Source organism: Bombus terrestris, chromosome 9 (assembly GCF_910591885.1).
Source record: "Bombus terrestris chromosome 9, iyBomTerr1.2, whole genome shotgun sequence".
Taxonomy (NCBI): domain Eukaryota; kingdom Metazoa; phylum Arthropoda; class Insecta; order Hymenoptera; family Apidae; genus Bombus; species Bombus terrestris.
In genome coordinates this window covers 8483302-8509861 of record NC_063277.1, presented here as the reverse complement: position 1 = coordinate 8509861, position 26560 = coordinate 8483302, and the positions used below count along the sequence as shown (strand labels likewise).

Sequence of the window (26560 nt, the reverse complement as noted above, 5' to 3'; positions counted from 1 at the left end):
AATTAACAGCTCACTCCTGATAAACATAACCTTACTTCCATTCAATATCGTCTCACCTAGTTCCTCCGGATTGACCTTTTAATATGCACTATTAACTTTCAATGAATACATTGAATGAATACTCGAATATCAGTAATAAGTCGGCAACCGTTTCGTGACCCATTATTTTTTCATCGATTCACACTGTGCGTCTTCAACTCGCATCATGGCACTTTTCATTATGGCCGTTGATTACGCTCTACGCGATGAGCAGAATAATCATAACCATAGCGACAAATTAATACGTGATTCGAAAGGGTAGAGCAACGAAACATAGAAAAAGGAATGAAAAAACAAAATGAAGTGGAGACAAGCAGGTAAAGGATAGAATATCGGGGTCTCGTTCCCACCGTCTCGTATTCTCGTTGAACATCGACTTAACGATGCCACAATCACGGTAGCAATTCTTCTTTGAAGAGACGAGGTGATTGCCTCTCCTTTCCGATCACGGATCGCTCGTAAAAGCTCGATACTGGATCGAGCCTTCGAATCTTGCCTTGTATCCCTCAGACAGTCTCTTGCTTTTCTTCCTTTTCTCCATTCTCACGAGACGGGATGATCGTCCCGCATTCACAACATTACCAAACAAGTTCAAAATGGTAATCTTCAGCGATCGTGTCCTTGAGAGTGATACAGAAAGGATCGCGGGACACAGAGGATTAGCTACCAGGCGGAAGTCATTCAAGCCCAGAAGTGAGACAATTCTTTGACAGCTACCGCTACAAGGAAATTGACTGCCTTCTGTGGACAGCATAATGATCCCTCGAGATGTACATGACGTGTTATGTATACAGAATATCTTACCACAGGATACCACGAGGTGAAAAGGTAGCGTCCACCTCATCCAACAATGGCGCGTCGCCACTACCTATATATATTCTTGAAATATATTAATGACGATAAATCAAATTGAATGACGTGGCATCGGGTGATGGTCGGATAATATATAATTAATAATGGATATCGTCACGTTAGTAAGAGATATTAAAAGAGTTGTGATAATTCGAAATACGACTTTTTAATGAAAATTTCGATCGATGATTCAAAGTTTTAAGAGAATTACATGAAATAACAATTAATTCAGTTTCTTTTATTTTCAATTAAATTCGTTGTAACGAACAAAATATAACTCTTTAAAATCCACAAAGGTTTGATCTTTTGTTGCATATCTCTTCTATGCTCGTACTGGAGCTATAAGTATAAAGTCATTAATAAAACTGAACTTCTCTTCCCCTTCGTAACCTACTCTTCATAATATATTAGTCCTTCCATCTCAAAGTAAAGAATTATCATAAATTATTCTAATACAAATACACGAAAATCTTTCATCTTTATACAAAAAAGCATCTTTAAGTGAAATAATTATACATTATTTACTACATAAATTATACATTATTATACAGTTCTACGCGTTAATATATAAATGACTTTATATACTAAAATATAATAATTAATAAATACAATAATTATAATGATATAAAACGTATAAAGAAATCCAGTAATCGACTAATGTTAAAATAAAATTAAAAATCGACCAATGTGAAATTAATTATCACCTGGTAAGTCGAAATCTTGTTCCGTTATTTAAAAGTTCAATGGATTTCAGACCTCCCGAATGGCGAACCTCAAGTAAGAGTCGAGAAGGTGCGGTATGCAGTAGGAGATACTGTGCGTGCAAACTGCACTGTTCCTTCGGGAAACCCTCCGGCAAATGTGACGTGGACTGTCAATGGGGTACCGGTAGGTTGATAGATGTAAAAACTTTCAAGAGATGTTTGGCGCTTCCGATAAGTTGTCGTTGTAACTCGAATCAATATGTTACTGCTCTTGTCTGCTATATTTCATTCTCTTCAATGAATTTTATTGATCTGCTTTCAATCAAACCTACTGTTCAGTAAAAAAAAGCTTCGCTTTGAAACAACAAACAGATTTATAATTCAGTTCAGTATTCAATAGCCAATAATATTAAATAATATTAAATGTTACTTTTAAAAATTAATATTATTAAAAATTAATAAACCCAAATGTATTGATAAAATAATAAATTAATAAATCTAAGGAAGTTAAAGTAAACGACTATTTGTTAAGAGGAAAAATATTGAAATGTGAAATTATTACAAATGATTTCTAAAGTAATTTTTACATTATCCTAATAATAGAAGCTCCAAAATTAAAGGAATTGTGTGCTGATTATTCCTATATAGGGTATAATTTCCATAAATAATGTGCTACAATATACACTTATATTCCAATATTTTCTTTTAAAATGTTCTCGGAACGCTACAAATGCAAATGAACGTCGAAGAAGAATAATAAATCATTTTTAAGCAACTTCTTGAATTTTGTACACGCTTTACGTATTCCTCCTGCGTATAGGCACACGGGTATCGATATAGGCATGTTGCACATGTCTTTAATTTAATATACCGGCCTGCAATCATATGATCCTGTACAGGTATTTGCTGTTCTCATAAATTCACCATACGTCAACGATTATTGTGAAACAAAAAAGAAGCTTGAACTTTTAATTGGAATTTAATATTTCATTTTTGACTGTAATATCGCTGTTAATATTTTACGTTTTATTAGTATACATATATAAATAGATAATTGAATAATCTGAAAGTCACTAAAATAGAAGAAGCAAATTCCTAATTTTACAGATAATGAAAAAATTTCATTTTATAAATATAGATTTCAATATCTCTACAATATTTCAATAAATAAACATTGTCGGGTTTGGTAAATTCTTTCTTCTTTTTTTTCAATTTATATATGTAACGAAGATCGATTAAATCTGATATAACCACGTGGAATATTAAAGTAAAAGGCGAAACATTAAAACAACAGCAAGAAACGTGTTGAGAAAATGATCGATTCGCGAATGGAACGACACGATACCGTTATAAGCGTAGTACAAAGTTGTTCAGGAAATTATACTTGGTTCGGCTATCCTCTAACTACAAGCAACTTCATTTAACCCTGGGTCTCATTTCGGTGCAAACTAGCAATCTGAAACGGTTTATGGATTTCCTAACAATCTGATAAACATTATAATTGTAGTTGAATACACCACAAATTATTTATGGTTCCCTAGAGAGAAGTATTACAGTGTTATTGAAAAGCAGGAAGTACTTACTGTATGTAGTATTGTCCCTATCCTGTTCATTCTCCTTTCCTTTCGTCCTTTTTATGGTAATAACACATATATTTTATTCATGAACGGACGTTTAACGGACTATTAATTTATTAGCGTCATAAAATATCTAATAACATTTTAAACTAAAAATATTATCGTCCTTTGTTAATGTAAACAAAAATAGTAATTGAAACACGACCTCTAATTAAATATATTATATCTAACCAAATAGCGTTGAAACTTAAAATCTAAAACAAAATTAAAAATATCTCGTATAATGCTATCTTTTTATAACTTTCATTATTCAGTGACGTTAAAAAATTATACTCCTAGTAACACAAAAGACAACGTATGAAAAGTATTCGTGCCTACCTAATTGTTTTCATCTGTACTAGTTTCAGAATGATTAGCAAATAAAATAATTGCTAAATCTCATTAGTCATGTATTATCACTTAATTTCATGTTTTATAAACGAAATTTTCTATTTCAGGTGAATTCCAGTTTTATAATGAACGTAACGGACAAGCTCAGTGACAATCAGCAAATAATGTGTATCGCAGGATTGGATTTCGAGATTATACCAGATAGCTTTAACAACGGAAGATTACATATTGTTTGCAACGCTAATGTCTTTCATTTGTATAAAAAACAAGCTGGTGTTTTTTTGATCGAGGAACGGCCACGTTTAGCATCTGTACTAGGAACTCGGGAATCTTCTTACATTGGTATATCCTACAGATCTATTTATAATTGTTCGCCGATGGTACTTATTTTTTCCATTTGTTTTGCAATTAATACTGTTTAAAATCCCTATGATATCAGGCTCGTCTTTATGAAAGGATTTTCCTAAGTATCAATTACGTAATCAAAAGTATTATAATGCATTCTGGATTTATTACAAAGCTTTGTAACCTTACATGGTTTTAGACTAACGGCAATGAATCTTTTTATCAATTACAAAATATAAAAGAGAGATATTTCTCAAGTGTTTTACGTTTCATAATTCCTTTTATATTCGTTTAATGTATTTTTCAACGTAGCCAAAATAAAATTTTGAGAAATATAAATATTCATCATTTATCAATGTTTTACGTTAGAGAAAGAAAATAACGGCTACATAATTTCTCGTTTTAATTATTATATGAACTATGTTCTTCTCAAAATTAAAATTGTTATTTGTTATTTCTAGATGTGTATTCATAACGACTAATTCTAACGATAGAAACCTAGATAAAAGAATAAATATATATTTAGTTGAATTCCTTTTTCACTATCCTATTCAAGTATTTCATCGTTAGATCCCTGATTAATGATGGAGTTAACATCTTCAAAGGTTCACATTAAAAGCGTATTAAATGTATAAACCGCCTTCAGTAAAGATTTCTTTCTTCTAAAGATTTATGGTAGATCTTCACATAAACAAATCCAAACTATATGGAAGTCTATTGTATATCAATTACTGTACTAATAAAAATCTACATAGTATCTTGTATATAAACGGAAAACAAATAATGAAGCATTAGTATACAACGTAAAAAAGTAACTTGATAACATGTTGATCAGGTCAAAGTAATAATCAACTGAATATGCTAATCTCAACTCAATCATGTAATATGCTAATCAAACTATAATCATGCTAATAATAACTGAAAATGTAAGTTTCATTGAAATTAGCATAAAATGTAAAATTATGATAATAACAGAAGAGTTCTTCTCAACTGTTTAAATTAATCTTATTGATGCTACCATAAATGGTAGTAAAAGCATTACGATACCAGACTATATACTAAAAGAAATTAACTAGAAAGGTATGTCTTATGTGTAGTACCTTTTACAGTACTTTTTACAGTACTTTTTACAGTAGTACCTTTTTTCTTAAGTTTTTTAAAAATAATCATCATTGTTGTTTCCTATTGAATCTATTACTATAAATCTTAAATCTCGAATATCAGGATCTTAAATAACACTAAACCAATTAATCGTATTATTCGATTAATATATAACTTTTTCTTTTTCTTTTACTTTTCTATAACTTTTTTAATAATAGCTTTATAATATCGCAAGTATATTTTACCTATTTCATTTGCATTACTTTATTTCTTTCATCTATGTTTCAAATTTGTTTATCTATATGATACAATATAAATGAAAGTACAACGGCACAAACATAAATGTAATATTTTGATATATCGTCTAATTTAAAGGCTATTAATTGCAAAACAACAATTTCTTCGTATCATTGAAGATTGACTATTCAACAACTAGAACTATCTATGAATATTAGTGTCTAGTTATATATTCTTGTATATTCTATATATATTTTTTCATAGATTCGCATGTATTGTTTTATTTGTTTCAGGAGGTGCAGCAACACAATTTAAAGAATGGTTCTTGGATGTCGCAGTTACGCTGTTGCTGTGCAGTTTTAGATAACAACGATGAACCCGTTAATCACCCTATACGTATATGACTGTATCGAAATGAGAGGGCAAATTGTTTGTAAAATTTTGAAATTAAGTGCGACGAGGAAAGAGCGACAAAAATTTTTCGTTAACATAAATATCGACCGTATGTTATTCGTGTAAATAGGATAAAAATTTAGCTAATTATCTACATGTAATTGCGACCTGTGCTGTCTCGTTGCAACGAGACGAATTTATAACCTGAATAACATGTCATAATATTATGTATTAGATCGACGATGTGTCGCGCCAAAGTGTTCGAGAACTTATTTCAGTACTATTATATCGTGTTTTCTATCCTCTGACAATGATTTTGATACCTCTTCCGTAAAACATTCCGTAAAACATAACTGCCACACTGTATCATCACAAGTTTCTAGGTAAAAGCTGTTATTATTTGTGAATGAAGTTTTACTTAAGTAAAAAACAAATAAATAATTCACCTTCGTTACTTTCGTTATTTTTTTACTCAAATTCCTCATCTACTCATCTTGATCAAATATATATGCAATGTAATAGTTTATACTTTCAAATATAGAATTGTTACTTTTATTGCAATAGTGATAAAATGTTTTTACTATTTATTAGAAAGAAGCAAATAAGCATAAAACAAAATGTAGTGTCAACAAATTAATAAATAACACACATTTACAGAAAGTGAATATCACAAAGTGGTAGCTAAAATATCTTATTACTATAAAATTTAATGTTCCTTTAAAATCTCAAGTAATCATTATCATAGCTTAACAAAAGGACAGAACAATGTAATTTAATGACATTACCAATAAAAATACAGAACAGATTAGGTAAAAACATATAATTTAAAAAAGTTGATGTTTTATAAGCGTTCTCAATCTTCCTTCGGCATTTGATTTTGAAGTTTCATTTCTATTACATCCACTGTCGCATCTCTAATTTTACTTTTCTCGAGACCCAGTTGCTGAATTTTTTCCATTTGCTCAGTAACATAAGCCACTCTCCTATCGAAGTAATCCTTTGCATCTGGCACCTTCTTCTGGGCATAATAACCAGTTCCAATATCAATTAGAACATTATTAGTATCTACCAGTTTTCCAACCACGTACATGGATCCAGTTAGTGGTACAAGAATTTCATTACCTAAAATAAATTCAATGGTATTACTAAAATGAAGCAGGTTAAGCATTCTCACATTTTCTAACCTTAAAGTACTAAATATCAAAAAGATTCTTTACACTAGAATTTACGGGATAAAATACTAATGTAACTATACCCTCCATGGATGGAGAAATCTTCTCGAGGCATGATCCTGATTCTTGAAATTTACTTTGAGCAATTTTTAATGTTTGCAACGAATCTTGGAAAACACTGAGTTCTTGGTCCAATTGTTGCTTCAATACTGTGAGTTGTTGAAGATTTAAAGTCGTTAAATCTATTTTCTGCAGATGCGGCGCCTCTGCCATCGAGATTTCTGACATTTTTAACTATTTATTATAAAAACTATGTGCAAACAAACGATTGACACACGCACTCCACCTCTATAACCAAAAACGGTCAAACACCGGATCCAAACAGCACAGCCCAACTCATATATTACATGCATTAACATGTAGTTGCTGCAAGCGTTTACTAGATGGCGAAATCATCTGCGCGTTCTAGCGACATCTGGGTACGATAATATGGCTAAAATTATTATAATTACAGACTTGTCTGTGACGCCTGTACCTCGCGTGTTCAATTTTCATTTTATCGGTTGGGTGTTCGGTTTTCATACCATTCTCTACTTTACCAATTGAACGTAAAATAACATCACTACATTAGCAGTAGTTAATATTGAAACAAAAATTTCAGTAAAATAAAAATTGTCTTAGACAGATAAAATAAATATTTAAATTTTACTCTTTTATACATGTTTTTAAAGTGACATTCCCGTAAATTGATTAAAAAATGAAATACAATTCCAACTAATTTGTCATTCATATACACAAATCATTTTCATATATATACAATAATATGCATAATGAAAGTATACAAAATGTAATCATACGTATAAAATAGTAACCATACGAAACAACACAGACTGTTGCAATATGATTACTACATTTTATGAGCTGGATATAATTCATTCTATCATTTTATCTTAATATTCATTTGATCCATTTCAAAATAATTTTTGTCTCAAACAAATTTTATATATTTTTTCGCCCTTTCATTGTATTTTAAAATTCATAATAAGAAGAGAACATCTTTCTTCGATAGCAAAAATCTGCCATTTCTATTTTGTATGTAATTCATGTTCTCCTCGTCACCTAGTTTCCGAAGTAGAGACCCGTAATACGAAAAGAAATGGCCAGACTTTTTATTACAATGAAAGCATCATATTACTTTTCTTTAGCACTTTGGATCTTTAATTTCCGCGCTGAAACCTACTTTAAGTGGAATACCGATATCTTCACCGAAAAAAAGTCTACAAGTCATGGATGTATCACGAGTATGTGAGTGAAATAGCAAACGAACTGCGGAAGAAAGGACTACGACTTAACGTATCTTCTCTGTGGTTTGATTATTCAATCTCTGTGGTTAATATTATTCCAATTCGATATAATGAATTTGCAAATCTATTCCAATTGAATGCTAATAATGAACTTACTATTCATTTATTTAATAGAGGAAATTGAAGACAGTATATTTACTGGCACATATACTTTATATTCAAACCGAAATTATGTAATGAAAATAAGGGATCTTATTAAAGTTTTAACATATTTTTATTATCGTAGCTATTTACATGCCGATTTAATGATAAATACGTGTTTTTTTAGTTTTTACTATTTAGTGAATTCTCCTTATTATATATAAAATACGAAAAGTATATCTATTTAATAAAATTACCATTCTACTATGATATTAAATAAACAAGGAGAAACGTGTTATTGAAATAACATTGTCTTCGTTGTTCATAAATGAAAAATTCTTGGATATTGTATTTATTATTGCTTAAATAAATTACCTTTTATTACTCGAATGTAGTCATCGTTTAAAACGAATCTTCATTTGTTTTCAAAACATTAGAGCTGCTAAAATATTACGAATGATTAACGGTGCTGAAGGTTATTAATGCTATGCACAATAGATTTTTACAATCATATCACATTATTCACTTTATTGTAGCTGCTTCTGCATATGTTATGTATATATATTTTTTATTTAGTTTTAATAACTAGATACATTATCATCCATCATAATTGATATTGTACATCGGTACAGCTGCGTGCACAATGCATTATAAATAATTAAAAAGAAATAATTGCTATCTAATTATAACTATGTCACTGTACTCTTGTAACTACGTTATTTATATGGTTATGATTGAGCTGCCAATGTCGAGCTTTTCTCCACTATACCAGTAATCAATTGTGTATCTTGAGAAGTATTAAACCACGTATGTACAGGGTGCATCTGAAGGTAAATCGAAGATGTGGAATAATTCTTTTCGTAATAAGATTGTAAAATGATATAAAACATTTTATGTCTTCTTTCATATTTTATTGTAAGATTTTTCGTACATCCAGGAATTTTCTTTCGAAGATTGTCCTGAAAGAGAATTATTCTTTCTTTCAAAACTAAAGTTATCCTTTTATCTAAAGCACAAGCTATTACACGTCCCTCTTTCAAATTTATTCCATAACTTTCTTCATTTTTCATTTAATATACTATATATCATAATTTTTATTGCACCGTGTACATAAATGCCATAAATGCCACTCTGGCAAAGTTTCTTCTTTAAAATAAGTAGAATGTAACTTTTGTTAAGAATCCAGCATATAAACATGCGTCATATACATTACAGCGTTTGAAAGCGCAGCTGTGCGATGTTAACAATTTTACTGCGCTAGTACAGATTTGATATAGATGCGTCCGTTTTCGTTTTGCGTCCTATTTCATTATACAACATATATTCACACACTTTATTACACTGTTGACTGTCGCTAATAAGAACAGTTTCTCTACGGCGATTACACAACTATTTTTTCCTCTATAGAACTACTTTCAGACACGTGACATTTAAGCACTTCTATTCATATTTAATGACGATTGTAATAACAATTATTTTGTTTATTGGACTTGCTTTCCGTGTATTAATAAAACAGCGAGGTTTTGGAAAAGTCTGTTTTTTAACGCTTTCAAGATACATTCACATTTGACAGATATTTTTTGCAATACTTTTCAAAATGAATTGTATAGTATATTAAATTGTACGTTATACGAGTTTGACAACTTAATTTGTACAAGAGACGATAAGTATCATATTGTATTAGAACATAATATAATTTTTTATAGAGCAACATTTAACGTTAAATATTACAATTATTATAAACCGTATTACTTAGAAGCAATAGATTAAGATCGAAGATGTCAAATGCAAATATATCTTAACTTATACGGTTGACATTAGTGATTGACGAAGTACAAGGAGTTTTTAATATTTTCAATTCTAATCTTATTGTACGTATTGTACATATAGCTTGCGATATTGTATTTGTGATAAAATTAGATTATTTGCTCTATATTTTTCCTTAATTAACCCTTAAAAGCTAATTGTTCTAAACTTTTAATGCAATTATATATTTTGTAGATATGCTTTTTCTTTACTTAAAAAATTGTTATCATATTCACAATCAAAGAGAGAACATTTTTAACGAAGATAATCAAAATTTAATATATTTTGTATGTATTGTTAGCTCTTAAGGGTTGTTGAAGTTCAGATTGTCGAGCGAGAGCGCGCATAGTATTGTCTAGAATTTAATTACAACGAAATGTTTTTTCATTGATCCCATGATAGACAAGGATGTCCATGAAAGCACATTATATTTCCTTCTGTCTTGTAGCAGATCAGTTTTCTATTTTTACTAGAAATCGAAGAGAAATGAATTTAATTTTCAAGAGCGAATTTAAATATCTTTCTCTCCTAAAAAATGAGTATCATAAATAAAGTAATTTTTTAACAAAGTAATAGTAAGAAGCATTTACTTGTTTGTTATCAATCAATTTTGGATTAAAAGAATGTAATATTTCATCAATTTCTTTTTATCATATATATATATTGGTATAAAGTGCTTATCAAGCAATAGCTCGTTAATTTTTTTGTACGTTTTTGATAAATTTATAGTTTCTATAAATAATTCTAGAACAAAAATGTATAAGATCTATGTACACTAAAAATCTCATTTATAATAGTTGAGTATAACTGTTTGTATTAATTTTAACAGAATAAGTAATAAATTATCTTAGGTAATTTATTATAAATAGGTAATTTTCACAATATAGTCAGTCAATGGTTGCAAGTCAATAAATTATCAGTTACGGAAAAAACAACTTAAATTACTTAAATTTACTTAAAAATACTATAGAAGAGCTAAGTGATTAATTGATTAATAGATAACTTTAATAGTGAATGACAGAAGCAACAAGATTTTCTCAATTTATTAAAAGAAAGTAATTATATATATATATATATGTATGTATATCGAGTCAAAAAATTTTATATAACATACAAATTTTAACGTTACAGAAACTTCTTCGGCGCAAAATCAATCGTATATAAAACCTAATGACGCAAAGCAACACGTATCTTATAAAATATCAGTACATATATTTCATAGCGAATCAAAAACCGATCCGCAGCATGACTCTCATATTTGTGTTTTTGTATATTGTTTTGAGGTAGGAAGAGTGAAATTCATCAGGAGACACCACGAACCATTTCTAATAGTCAGAAACACGACGAGCACTTATACCCAGAAACGAACGTTTTAATTGATTTTCGATCTCTGTTAATTGAGACGAAACGTGGAGACTTTTTTTTCTTTCTACGGCTCGTACCTAACGTCTTATAGCTCATTATCGTCTCCTTCTTTTTTTTTTTTTTCTCGTCCTTAATGACTCTGCTTCATTGGTAGGCATTAATGAAGAATACTACGGCGATGAAAGCTTCGGCACACAGAAAGAAATTGCAGAGCGCAGGATATTTACTTTCTCCACGACGATCGTCTACTTATCATCTAGGCTTCTCATGCTTATTTTCTTCTTATTCGTTCAAACATTAACTTTAATCTTCTCTAATGCTATTACGCTTAATCTCTATGTATCTTTATGTCCTATTGATTATGCTACCTTTATGCATTCACGCTACGCTTATGTAGCTCGCAAGCGATCATTATTTGTTTTCCTCTTTTATTTTGCGTGTAACTTGACACAGAAATTGTTAGAATATTAAGAAGAACATCATTGCTGGAACGCCAGCTGTGTGGAAGCGAGTATGTTAATTATTCTGCATGTACACAAACATCGAACTTTCTCGTAATAGTCATTCTGTGCAAAAGTCTTAAATGATTTACATGTTCTCGTTCCTCTTTTACATACTGACAATTTGAACATAGAAATATGAAATTTGAGTGACTCCTGTCTTCGTTCTAGCTTAGAATCATTAATTATTTGAGTCAAGTATCTCCTGTCATTGTGCTTCGTTAGTTGACAATGTCCTAGTGAAACATTTTTAATATACTCAATGGAAATTCTATGTTATTCTGCCTGAATGGCTTGCTCATTCCAACCGATTACGACAAAAAGTAATAAAACAGAAAGCTGTGTACTTTCATTGCACGTTCAATCAATCAAGTTGTTTCAAGTTAAACAACTGCAGCTTGATAACTCTGATGTTCCAAGAAGTTAATAATGAAATGTTTGAGCCCTGTACATTATGAGAATAATTATTGAAAAAATGTAAAACTTCAATTTTACATCTCATATGTTCAAAAACATATTAACATAATATAAATGAGATTATGAACACATTAATCAATTTAGCAGGCCGACAAAGAAATGCAATCAACCATTTGTTCTGAAATTATTCTCGATCAGCTCTGTCGAGTGTCCTTAATTACAAAATAATCTATCTCGATTACCATAACATAAAATACATTTGTTCGTGTAAACGTATGAATACATTTTGTTTAATAAACTTATGAATATACATTTTATTTTCACCATGAACATCTAACACTTTTGCACGGTATTACACATTCTCATTTTAGAAGGTCGATTTTCGATCTATTGTGTTATTCGTGTTATACACTAACCATGTACTTTGAGTTTCTGAAAAAATTGACATTTTAACAAGCATATCCTATTCACTCTCATCTTCATTTGCCATCTAGAAACTTCTATTTAGATATTTTTAATATAATGTATTGATGTACTTCAAGGAAAGGAAGATGATATAACACGTTTTCTGGCTTATTGTTAATATCATATATATTGTACGTACATATGTACTGTGTATAGTATTCGACTGGACATTTTAGTAACTTGCTCCATGCCTTCTCTTCTTTTTTCCAAACATAGTTTCCTCCAGACGTGTATTTTGTTATATAACAGAATTCCAAAGGGATTAGGATGAAAAATAACAGATTCATCAGGTATCACAGCCCTAACTAGATGAAATAAATAATTGCAGATATGAAAAAGAAATAGAACGACCGTTGCTATTGGCAGTGAATTTCGAGAAATGTAAAAGATATTAATGTAGTTAAGAACAAATTGGTATTATAAAATGCAATAAATATGAGTTAAAAAGATACGGAACTAAATATGTAATAGGAAATTTTGATAATTGCATGTTCTTCCTATTTTTCTTATTATTTATCAGAATGTGATATATGTAGTTAGAAAATCGCGTGTTTTCATTTCGCGTTTACACGAAATCGAGTTCGTATCATTTCTAACAAGGGTTACAATAATTACATTAGCCGCCGTACAATCATTTAAAATATAAAGTGACTCACGTTTGTATTCTTGTTTCGATCACGTTTAACGTTCACGAAACACGAAAATTATACATTTACGAGCAAATTGTAGTTTACGTAAATTACCGTGCAAGATAATTGCATGCTTACACTTTCGTAAAAAAGGTACAAACGCTTGGAAATGATTAAATCATGGGAAATATAAATATTGCCTGTTTTTCATTTGCTTAATACAATATTGCGTAAAAGCTATTATAAAAGTAAGTTTCACAACGTACATTTCACGAAGAACAGCGAAAAATATCAATCTGACGTTCTTTTTTACGTTGTTAACGTTTGAATTTTCTTTTCCTCTTTTATATAAGGAAATAATTCCATTCGGTGATAATCGTGATAACTTCATGTAAAATTTATGTCGTACTGTCTAGACGTTATTTAAAAATATATTCCTCTTAAAGCATGATATCTGGAAAGGAATTTGGATTTAATGTTTTTGTCTTTATTTAATTAGTGATTGTATCAGAAAGCTCGATTAACAGTATCAAAGTTGTACATCGTTAATGGATTAGTCTCATGAGACCAATTTCACCTGTTTCTCAAGTTTCATTAATATAGCTTTTTTTTTAAATAGAAAGCATACTCAGTCAAAACAGTAACGAAACGTTTTATAAAATTCCGATTTTTTCTGAAATTTACACAGGTAGAGCATATCAATATTTTCTATGACGAAAAAAATAAATAATTAGCATTTGAGAATAGAAGAAGATCAATAAAATATAAAATGTATGCGCCTATTATGAATAAGTGAATATTCCTCGTAACGTTTATATAAGTATATGCTGTGATGGTTACGTCGATTTATACAAACTGCGTCGCTTATTACGATTAGTGTTTTACGAATGAATAAATGACATTGACATAATCATTTTTAGATTTATTTGTGAAATGTACATTACCGCTCAAAAGCCTCCGCTTTGTTCATTTTGATGAGAAGTAATTTAATTAAGAAATTAAAGTGTAATGATCTTATCTTTCGTTATAGAAATATTATTAAAGTAATTTTTTCAAAGTTTCAAGCTATTTTAACGATTAAATCTTCCGTGATCATTCTTTTACTTGAAAAGTGTAACATCCTTCTACCATTCGAAATTTTCAATTAAAATACCTACGAGAAAGTACAACAAAATATATAATTTCTAAAGAAAAGCAAAATTCCTTTTCGCATGATAGGGAATCCTCTTCGATCTATAAAATCTAAAATGAAGGTAATGTCAATGTCATCAATGAGTTTCTGAAAACTTCATCCGATGAAGTCAATGCGTTTTACGTAATATTTTAAAAGGAAATGTTATCGATTAGAAATCCGTGGACGCTCGTTCACGAGGACAGCACCAAATGTAACTGAATTCGGAGAAAGAAGGCCCGCGTAACGTCTAGGCCACCTCAAGGCAGTGCGTACATAGATAATAAAATCCTTGATTGTTTGGTACGTCTTCGAAACGAGCTATTTCCATCTGGTTCGTTGCTCGTAAAAAATATTTCTCTATCGTTGAAGATATGAAACCATAATATTCGCACGAGAGGCTCGTGCGACAATAACACCACATACAATTGGCCGCAAAAATGAATAATTAAAGCTTTTCGTCTTTGACTCGAGAACATTCATGATGCAGTGATATTTTTCTTTTTTTAAATCGATGTCTTCCTATAATCTTACTTCTTGTCCTTTTATCGAACGATTCGATCGTTCGTTAAACTAGGAGATTTACATATCTGTATTTCCTTTTTAAAGAATACTTAATCGGTGATTTATAATCTATATATATATATATATATATATTGAAGCACTTATCGTAGCGATTATTATTGTAATACGCACAGTTACCTAAAGCTATCTAAATACGTCATTTTTCTACATGTTGCTTGTTACGCATGTTTCTGCACAAGAATTTAACAAATATTCATACATATACATTATGTACATGCTTGACTGCGATCTAAAACTACACCAACGCATCCTCTATCACTATATACATGAAGCACACGATACACGACTCTTCTGTATTTAAACTGTCTACTACGTTATTCTCCAATTTAACCATGATCATGGCGTGTAAATATAATTCGGTATTTAATCATGGAAGGCCTTCTTCTTCGTAATATTCACCTCCAAGCTACATCTTGTATCTCCTCCTCGTCTCCTTCCATCTTTATCCTTTCTTTTACGTCATGTGCAGGTCACCCTTCAATATTCTCGTGAAAGTCTTCTTAAACTGCTGGTTAGCCAAGGCGTAACAAAATGGGTTAATAGGACTGTTAGTGTAACACAGGAAGTATGAGAACATGAATAGATGTTCGTTCGTACACGGTTTGTTCGAACAGAAACCCTCCACTAGAGCCAAAATGTGGTACGGTGTCCAACAGGCGACAAACGCGCCCAGAATAAAAGATATGGTCCTAAACGCTTTTCTGGCTCTATTCTCTGTTCGAGACTTCTGTCGTCCTAATAAAGGATCCCTTCTTTGCGTCTTGGTCTTCAAACGTTTGCCAATTGTCTTCACGAAATCTTTCCTGGACCCACCTTCCTCGTTGCTTCTACAATCTTTCTTCTTTGATTGTTTCTTTGGATCCTGTTCGTTTCCTGTTGTGCCAGAGATCGTTGGAACCATGCTACCGCTAGAGGATGAATTCTGAGGAGGATTGACTTTCGTATCTAGATCCGAAAACTGATTCATCGCGTTATTAAAATTTTCCACTGTAGGTATGCTGACAATGGTCGTCACAGGCTGTTGCTTCGTGTCCTTCGCCTTTACTGTAACCTCTGTATGCACTTTGCTAACGGTTGGTGAGGTCTGAGAAGCAGCGTTCGATTTCTGAGTGATGAATACACGAGGAGGATGCGTCTGACTGGATGCATTAGACATCACCGGTAGAGGCTGACTTTGTTTATTTTGAACCGATTGTTGGTTGTTGACTTGTTGCGCCGTAGCTCTGATTAGAGCAGCTTGTAACAAACTCGTATTCGGCGTTGCAGACACGTTTCCTAGAATTGGAGATGACGGTGCACTCGATAGAGGATTCGCTAAGCTGTACGACAAAGAAGACGATGGACTTTCGTAAGAAGGACTTGGTAAAATTACCGAACTCTCGTCCATGTATCTCAAGTCTCCGCCATCCAAGCCAGTCAAAATGTCGTAAGTACCAGTACCATGAGAAGACACAACGAGTGACTTAGGTCTGTCAGATAACGAAGTAGAAGGACTGTCAGAGACTTGTGGACTACTCTGAAATTGCGTAGGCGGTGGTATAATATTTTGTTGGCTGCTGCTAATAGACCGAGTAGGATGAGTGGGTGGTGATGTTTCAGCGGAGGTCAAGGGTTGTTGCTGATTGTGACCATCACAGTGAGATTGTTCAGGTGTTAACGTCTGACTACTTGATTTGTCAGGATCTAGCACGTTGTCTGTATCTAAAAGACTCAATTCTTGGATCTTTGGCAATGTCTGAGCTTTTTGTGTCGTTGTACCTATATCGCACGTCGAGTTCATCGAAAGAAACTTTTTCGACTGCATGTTTATGTCAATCTTTGCGGGTACGATTCCATTTAAGTGGCCATTAGTCGAGAAAACTGGAAGAGCGCCAGATTGAACAACCAGTCCAGCTAGAGAGGATCGTTTTCTGATGCTACTGAGCTGTTGAGCCGGACCCATAGTGCTCTCTTCGTCGGAATCAAATGCTGGACTACTAGATCTTTCTGATTTTTCTGTCTCTGTGGGAACGGTGCTTCCATACGCTTGCTTTTCAGTCGAATCGGTTGCACCAGTTCCAGAAGTTTTTGAGGAAGATTTCTGCCCTGAACCATCTCCACCTGTTCCTTCTTCAACCGATGCACTCAATTTTGGCTTATCCTGACTCAAAAGAGTACTCTGTGTCTTCGATATTCCTATTCCTGCTGCACGACCTGCCATGCTAGACATTGCACCGGCACTTAAAGCAACCATGGATTGCATCTTCCGCTGTTTTGCCTCGCTCTTCTTCTGCATGTCGTAAGCTGTCTTGTATATACCACCGTAAAGAATAAATAGAACCACGAGTGTCGTCCAATAATAGCCAATGATAAGAGCAGTGTTAAAAACTGGATCTTTGAGAAATTGAACAGTGCACTGGCCAGGATCTAAGTCTCTATAGCCGATAAAATGCTCCCAACCAAAAATGCTGATAAAGAAGAGCAAGGCTGGGATAATCCAAGTAATGGTAACCATCCAGATTACGCGATTTTTCGTGCGCCAGCTGCGATATCGTGCCGCTATTTTCACTGAACAAAATCGATCAATCGTAATCAGTAATACTGTGTACTGGGATACCAGGCATACCGTGTAATCTACGGACAGCCATAAATCGCAAAGCAAGGGCCCAAGATTCCAATATCCCATCAGAACGTAGACCGTGTAGAATGGCATGGAGACGGTGCCTGTTTAACAATTGTGTCACGATTAGATCAATTCAACATAGAAGGTATCACATTGCATGTAAATTATTCTAACAAAATTCTATGATTGCAAGCTTGGTATGTACTGAAATCCTAAGGCGAAATATAAATATTTTAAAGCGTTATTTCTAAAATAGCAAGGAGGAAATAGAGGAAATGGAAAGAAATAACCCACTACGTAATTTCACTGAAGTATAACGTGTAATGAAATGTAATAAAATACAAGTTGTAATTGTATTGTAATACATAATATTTCTATATACTAATAATTTTAATTTAGTAATAACTTAACTATCTAATGATTCATAAACAATTTTCGTTTACTCTACATATATAAGTGCAGAATATTTGTATCAATATGACCAACGCTTCTAATAAATAAAGTGTAATTGTATTTTGTTACCTTTTCAAGGCAATATCATTTACAAAAATAAGGATAATTTACCTATAGTTGTACGACAAAAAAATATAAAAAGCAGGAATACTTACCAATAAGCATATCAGTGGCTGCTAATGAGGCAATGAAGTAGTTGCTCGGTTGTCTGATGGTCCTATCTACGATAAATGCCAGAAGGACGAGAATGTTACCGCCGACAGTTAACAGTATGCATAATGCAAGGGAGAAAGCAATCAGTATCGTCTGCCAGAGTTCGAAGGGCGGTAGAACAGGCGCAAAAGGCTCCGCTGTTAATATATAGAATGTCTTTTCAGTAAAAAAGCGCTTCTCATTTCTATTCAATTATAAATAAAAAGAAGTATTAGTATTGGGTCCCTGCATGCTGTTATATTTTAATCTTGTCACTATTTTATTCATTAAGTTGGAATCATCATTAATTAATTTTTTACCAAAGTTGATTTTGAAAGAACAAGTATATATATTATATATCATTAGAATTGTTTGTTAAAATTATTCATGACAACGTCTTAATGATAAAAAGCAATTTCGAGTAAATGTGACTCACTAAGTATGAGTAATGGCATCGAGAAAAATTTAATTGTGTGTTACCAGTTGATGAGGTTGTTGCATTTGCTGTTATCGTTCCGTTGGTAATATTTGACGGAAACCAGTCTGACAGAAGTTCTACATATTCCCCACTGCTCCAGCGCGGATCATCCGGGTCAGGCCAGCTTCCATTTAGCTGCGAGCATTCCGTCAAAATCTGATTGTACATGCGACAAAGACGTTCCCGTTGCCTCTCCCGTTTCCTAAAAATTGTATTACAAATATTAGAGTATTCGTATTTAGACAAAATACCGAAGAAAAACACATGAAGGATATTTTCATCAGAAATTTTTATTTTTAAAAAAGGCAAAGTTAAACTAATTGCTATTTTCTATTTGAAAAATTACATTTATTGTTATTTGATTTTAAATGTGTTCACTGTTGCATAACAAAGTAATATTTTAGCTTGAAGAATTTAATTTTGGGGTAGATCAAAGTAAGTTGAGGCAGAAATTATTTAGACATTGGATGCGCATAGTTATTTTAGAACTTGCTGAAAATTTTAGTATGATAGATTATATATGTTGGAACATGCGCATTAGCGGAAGTTATTTAATTGCTTCAATTTCCTCTTGTTGATTCTTGGAGTCTTCTAGAGACGTTATATGAAACTTTATACTCTGAATTAGTTTGACTTCATATCGCGTCGTTTGAAGATAAGCTGAGTTCGTTTCCTTAATTCTTTACATAGGTAGTATATACTTTACTTATCTATATAGTTTTTGTTAATCAGAATATAACGATGATGACATCATACAAAGACAATTATTATATAAAATGCGCTGTATACTAAGATTTCATCATTTATACCGTACTGAACCTTTTAAAATTTTCGCTTCTGATACACAATTATTTCTATTAATATTCGGACACTCTTTAAAATAGTATAACCTTCTTAAAATTAAAACAAACGTCTTCAAATTTTTTTTATTGTTTTTATCTTTTTTTTTTTTTTAGAAGTTAGAAGAATTAGTTTGGTAGATGACGTGTAAAAAAAATTTGGGAAAAGTTGCAATTAGTGGAAATCGCGAAGAAAAACGTAAAAGTAAAGTTTTCTACAAGCTTTTTTTATCTAGGCCTATAATGACAATTTAAACAACACATTTTGAGAATTTACGCCAGTTACATATATACGTACTGCTATGAGCGACGAACGGTGATAAATGGTGAAAATCGTGAAAAATGTGAATAAATGTAAAGACCCTTTTACGATCTTCGTCCTTCGACGCCTGTCGCTTCTGCATCAATCGATTTTGATGAAATTTTCAGCATATACACAACTGACATAAACCTTTAAAATATATTGTTTGAATTTCCATTGCAAGCATAGATATAAAACAGACTCCTTTCGCCTGATTTATCAATCACACAGTAAAAACGTGAAAAAATGTAATTAATATTAGAACTATCGACAGCAGTATGGAACTTGTACCAGGAAAATCAAACTGAAAAGTATAGGAAAGAAATACACGGCGCAAGGGACAGGACAAACTTTCATCCCCATATTTGACAAAAAGATCATTCAAACTTAAAAATGTATAGTGGCGAGTTTATGAAATTTCTACGAGAAATTGTTAAGATTATTTGATCAATTTTGATCGATCTAGTAAATTCTAGCGTTGACAGCCGTCGTTAATAACATATATAATATCGATCATCTCAAAGTTTACTTCCTTATCTCGAAGAAAATTATTATTCCAAAACTATTATTCTGTGTTCATTTTCAAACAGAATATTAACAATATCTGTTCTAGATATAAGTTAGTGATTCAGGAATGTATTGGCAAAATCGTAGTGTGTCACGATTTGCTACAAAAGGCATTAGGAGGTATCATCGAATCGTAAGGGCGTTACTTCTTTAGTAATGTTCGTTAGCATCGAAGAAAATGTGACAGCGATATTTCCTGATTTTAGCTAGTGACATGCACATGCCTCTTGCTCTCTATGAAACATTGCTGCAGTGGCAACACGAGAAGCAAGTCAAAGGCTGAATACACCGGGCACACAATGAGCTTGAAATAAGCATGAATGGAACCACATCCATTCCTCTCTCGCAGGTCCCTGTCGCCGCTAGGCAAGAAACGATGGGCTGCGCCTTAAAGAGAGTGACTCGTTTTTAAATAATTTAGCCAGTCGATCGTAACTTTTCCGGGTTAAACATACCTCTGCCTCTTACATTTTCTAGCTTCACGTTTATGAAAGATCTGATTAACGTCATTCATTCATGAGTTTAGCTTACAAAATATTCACTGCTTTTTCATACAGTTTTGTATAGGTTTTTTTAATAAAATTAAAACCATCCAAAATTAAAATTAAAATGTGGGTTAAGTGATATACTTGTAATTTAGAACCCACTGTAAATGGCTTATATACACACTGCCTGCAGTAAATATCAGTTATTTTGCATTTACTGGGAGACTAGAAAATTCCTACTTTGCTTAGTATTTCATATTATAAAATAAGACTTAATACTATAAGAAGTTTGTAATAAGACAATTTGGATATAAGTACAGTTAAAAGCGTTTATACTGAATATCGCAGTTGATGTATTAATTCTTATAGCTGGTAGTGTATTTGTAATACCATAATTATTTCTATTATTGTTGCTAGCATTGATGTAGTTAAAAAAAAAGATATTTTATAAATTTCTTGGGATGTACTGCACACTTTTCGATAAAAAGAATCTTCTATCATATACAACTTTTTATTTTAATTACCTTCTTTAAGAAGTGCAGCAATGTATAGAAGAAGAAACTTCCATGAAAAAAATACTAAAATACCAAAATATTTTAACTTCATGTGATTGTAAATATGAGTATAATGCGATATTTAAATTTCATGAAAATGGTAATGAGGTATATGAGCCATAAACTCGCACTTCATAGAAGCGGGTAATTTTTTGTAAAACTGAAAAGGATGCGTTGCTTAAAAAACAGGTATGAAGAAATTTTACGTGAATTTTTCTTATTCCTACATCTATTAAATTTTAATAAATTCTACATCAATTTTATGAATACTAAACTTTTGTTCTATTATAATTAGTATTCCTTTTAAACAGATAAAATATAATTTTACATGGAAGTTCCTTTTAAGAATGCATATTCAGTGAAACAGTCTAGTGTATATAATATTTTTAAAATAAGAAAACCATAGATTAAGAGTAATATACTCAAGCAAACACGTTTCAAAGAATTCTTTTTATTGCTCTAATTTTCGCCAGAAACGATCCTGATAATAGTCCTTGATTATTGTTCTTCCCCTGAATAATTAAAATAGTTTTTTTTAAATTTCAGACAAGTAAATAGTTTATTTTATCTGAAAAATAGCTTATCGTATTTTGCGAATCAACAATCCCAATTCATACCAGATCCTATCAACGTTCTACTTCGTTACATTCAATATAATAACTAATTTAATGATTAATTAAATTTTTGAAATTGTAAAAATATTGATAGAAGCAAGCTTCAAATTTTACGCTTCCTTCCAGCCAGAGGTTAATTGAAGGGTTTACACGAATACAATTAACTCGAACGTCTTCGGTTTCGAATCAGATTTGCAAATCAATAAGATCGTTCTAAGATTATTAGAACAAGTTTCTGCGAACGCAGACAATGAAGCCACACGAATAAAAGATGGGAGAGATGAGATCCATTGTTTCAATGTTCTCGAGGGTAAATACTTGTCCTCGTTATAGCAGGCTTTCTCTTCAAGTTGCACCACCGTGAAATGATTCGTAAATACTTGTCCTCGTTATGGCGACATTTCTTTTTTACGGCTCTGACAAGTGAAATGATTTGTAAAGAGGAGCCAACTACCTGTAATTAACTATAACTTCGAGCGAACATCATACCGGCAAAGAACAAATCTTCATATCAGTACAGTACATGTATCAGGACCTAAACATGTTAGATCAATACCCAATACCCGTGTCATATTAATTATTATTTCACCACAAACATGCCTCAAAATTCATATTATAAACATAACTCGTAAGATTAAATACTAATATTAATATCTTAATACTAGATATTCAAAAATATCAAACTGCATGGGGGAAGAATATTTAGAGACAAGAGATCAAATGGGAAAGTGTATTAATAAAAAAGAGTAACAGAACAGTCTTATTCAGGATATTGAACGCTTTTTCTGTTAAAAAATTTTGCCGCGATTAATACTCCCCCAAAATATAAGTTATCCAATTTATCCAGTAATATTACACTACCTTTTTATATATTTTATATTTCGATAGATAAAATACAACGACAATTTGGCAAAACTCCAGAATAAAATTGTAGGTATACATATATCATAAGCAGAATCTGATAACAGAAATTTATTCATCAATCTAATACTTGTTATTTGTTGTTAACTTAAAATATAAGCTTTCTAGTGAATATATGTTTCTTTTTTTTTAATGATACAACGAAAGTTAATCAGGAAAATTAATACACGAATTAAAATGACGAAGATTAAAGATATTGTAACTGTAAAGACACAAGAGAGAGTATTTAAACGAGTTCGAAGAGGGAGCACGGGAGTATTGGTAAGAGCCGAATGTCGAGGAGGGTGGCTCGGGGTAAGAGGGCGCTTGCAGGATACTTTTGAAGAGGAAAGGGTGCTCGATGGGTTGCCGCAACTCGTGCATCGAAACAAGGGTAAAGTATCCGTTTTGTCTAATGAGTTGTAATGCCCGCTCATCAAGGTCATTCAACCGTGAGTCGAACAGCCAGAGACTCCCTTGTCAGGGAGCACTCACAACTTTTCAATTCACTTTATTTCAATATTCTTCGCAACGCTTGGTAACTATTCGAAAAATCATCCAACAATCACAATAGAAAAATTTCAAGGAAACGAAAAATTATTATCTTCCTGACGAAGACTTGAACTTTTATTCAAGAGCGTCCCGTGTTTTGTAAAGATGCCTTACGCGATACAATGCTCATTACTTAGTAGTTAGCTAGTTCATTAGTGGTAAACAATCATCAAATTAATTGCTTAAGATAAAACTATCCGTTAAACTCTTGTTGCATTAGATAATTGTTTTCTCATTCTTTATTAATTACGAGCGATTCGTAATTAAGATGTCGTGAAATTGCACAGGTGACCTAGATTGTAGGTCTGAGAAAAAATTTTCAAGTACACTTAGTTAAAGTCTGCAGTAGTCTTGGTTTCCGAAAGCGTCTGTAACGAAAACGCAAATGTGCTCCATACAGGTAGGTAAAGATAAATAGGTTTCCCAAAAGTTCCGTTGTGGGTAAGAGATTTTAAAAAAGCTTCATGTGAAATATTAGAATAGTAAAAAGCTACTATTATTCGTGATAATAATTATATTCTTCTTATAAATTCTATCGTCCATCATTAAAAAAATGTTTTTGAATGATATATTATGTCTTACTATTTCTGCTTCTATTGTAAGTAATACCACAACTGTTTAGTAAATTTGATTTAGGATGACTGTATTATACAGAATCCCCATTTATATTAAGAATGTAGTAAGTGACTCGGGGTATAGTGTACTCGGTGTTATTCCCTTGGAGCAAAACAAATTATATTTTAAAATTCCCATTTTTTCGGGACTAACAAGAAAACGAATGTTAAAATATTTACAGATACGTATATAGTGGTCCATTATCTCGTACATAACATTTAATGCCCAGCAACATTCATACAATGGCTGAACATGTATAAAAGCACCATTATACTTTATCGTAGACTATACATTAAAAAGCTTGTACTCTTGCTTCTTCTACCTCTGTACGGTGTCCATTTGAGCTAAGGATGATAAATTTACTCTCGTAAAAATGACACTATTCTGCTACTTCATGTACATTCTTTTCTATTTTGTTGCAAATTCTTCCCTTTCCTTCTCATTTCATTAATTTATGAAACTTCTTCTGCGTGTTATTTTGTCATAATAGCTATTTTTTTGTAAGTGACTTTTAAAATAGTGGTTGAAATATTCAAATTTGTATTGGCACTGAATTTTTCAATAATTTTGCACTTTATACTTGTCAATATTGAATTTCTTTTTGACGAATAAGAATGACGAATGGCGAGTGTTTAAATGAATTTGGCGAATGTTTCCGTTTCTGAAATTATTTATTCCAGTATTTTGTGATTTAGATCGGTTAAGTATTTGTTGCATTTTATATTGTGATCCATTAACGATTCCATTTATAATTTTCTACCACTCTTTTAAATTGCATTACTCTTGCCCAAGAAAACGCGTGTTTTCACGCGATGTCAACTACGAGTATACGTACTGCAGTCTTAAGGGCTTTCAGAGACAGAGTCAACTGTCTTTTGGCTACATCGCATATTTAAAGGTAAGACTTGTCAAAAAGCACTTCTTCGTGGTTATTTCGTGGTAAAGTGTGCAAAATATTTGAGTTTTTCATATATTTTCATTATCTTAAACATTCATAGTAATATGTACGAATTATAAGTTGTACGAAGTTTCTTCTGAAATTATTCGTTGTGTAAATACTTTTTAAACTGACTATAGGTATTTTCTTCGAGGACAGTTCAATAGTTCAACTGAATGACAGAGTATACATTTCTGCGTTGAGGGATTTACGCAAGAGTCTCTTTACCGAATGAACGATACTCAGGTGGCGGATATTCAGTTCCTCTTGAATACCTTTGGATGAAAGGAGAATTCAACGAGAGGAAGCTTGAGAGAAGCTAAATAGAGAGTAGGATGTGAGAAATGACTTTGAGCATATGAAAAATCTTTTTTTGATTAAAGGAGCGTGTGCACACCAAATGTTCTCGATTATAAGTACGCTGATGCCTTTTGTTAAAATATTCTAATTAACTTGATTCGTTTTTGTCAAAAGTGCTATAGCCTGAATCATTCTATTCGTTCGTGAATTCCACGTATTCTGTCAGATATTATTTAATTTGCAAAGGTTTAGTTTAATGATATTCACGAAATTGTGGAATGATCTATATAGTAGTTGCTTTTGGGCATGAGAATGAGTTTACGAAATTAACACAATTATAACTTTTTAGAAATAATAATTTTCCATTATTCCATTTAACTAAACTTTACAGTAATAATTAAAGTATTCAATTAAATGTTAAAATAAATACTTATATCGAGATTTCTTAACTTTTGTAAGAATGATACTTCTTATAGTAACTTAAATGTACAATATACCTATGTATATAGATACGCTATTATATTTTAACATCTCTATATATTTTATAACATCTTCTGTTTATTCTTGAACTTCGTTGCATACATTTGTTTCGAGAAACATCTCCCCATTCCTTATTGTATATTCATTTTTTTTTTTTTTTTTACTTTATACTCTCTAAAACGAACACTTAGAAAGCTCTAATTATTTTTAAACAATAATTCTATTATCAAACCCATTTCCTTTCACGATATAAACAAGCATCAAATTTTCACTTTCATATCATAAAACCTTATTCCGCAAACCAGATAACTTTCATCTCAGTTATCTGCCATTCGATTCACTTATAGAAAGCAGCTTTTCATCCCTTTAAAGCGAAGCATCTCGTGTGGGATGAATGCACAACCTATCGAAATTTCAAGAACTTATAACGCGATCCACCATATTTAAAAGAGAGTTCTAGTTAAATTTCATTCACTTCAAGTACCTCGCTTCTTCATA

General features: G+C 31.7%; 3 protein-coding genes across 3 annotated transcripts in view; 1 reads left to right on the top strand and 2 right to left on the bottom strand.

The window, feature by feature from the left end:
* LOC100645994 overlaps window positions 1–6092 on the top strand; it is a 60765-nt gene extending 54673 nt beyond the window's left edge. Inside the window, exons 4-6 of the mRNA XM_003397579.4 lie at window positions 1646–1779; window positions 3670–3904; window positions 5539–6092. Of these exons, the coding sequence (XP_003397627.1) occupies window positions 1646–1779; window positions 3670–3904; window positions 5539–5612 (443 nt within the window). The 3' untranslated portion in view covers window positions 5613–6092. The remainder of the gene's footprint in view (window positions 1–1645; window positions 1780–3669; window positions 3905–5538) is intronic.
* Window positions 6093–6384: 292 nt separating this feature from the next.
* Window positions 6385–7223, bottom strand: LOC100646113 (prefoldin subunit 5). Its single transcript, XM_003397580.3, has 2 exons — window positions 6894–7223; window positions 6385–6760 (listed from the first exon to the last, which is right to left on the bottom strand). Exons 1-2 carry the CDS (start codon window positions 7096–7098, stop codon window positions 6492–6494), a joined length of 474 nt encoding a protein of 157 aa, XP_003397628.1. The 5' UTR covers window positions 7099–7223; the 3' UTR covers window positions 6385–6491.
* Window positions 7224–8677: 1454 nt separating this feature from the next.
* Window positions 8678–26560, bottom strand: part of LOC100646264 (probable muscarinic acetylcholine receptor gar-1) — a 58306-nt gene continuing 40423 nt past the window's right edge. The window contains exons 4-6 of the mRNA XM_020864554.2: window positions 18921–19120; window positions 18404–18598; window positions 8678–17896 (exon numbers count right to left, since the gene is read on the bottom strand). Of these exons, the coding sequence (XP_020720213.2) occupies window positions 15648–17896; window positions 18404–18598; window positions 18921–19120 (2644 nt within the window). The 3' untranslated portion in view covers window positions 8678–15647. The remainder of the gene's footprint in view (window positions 17897–18403; window positions 18599–18920; window positions 19121–26560) is intronic.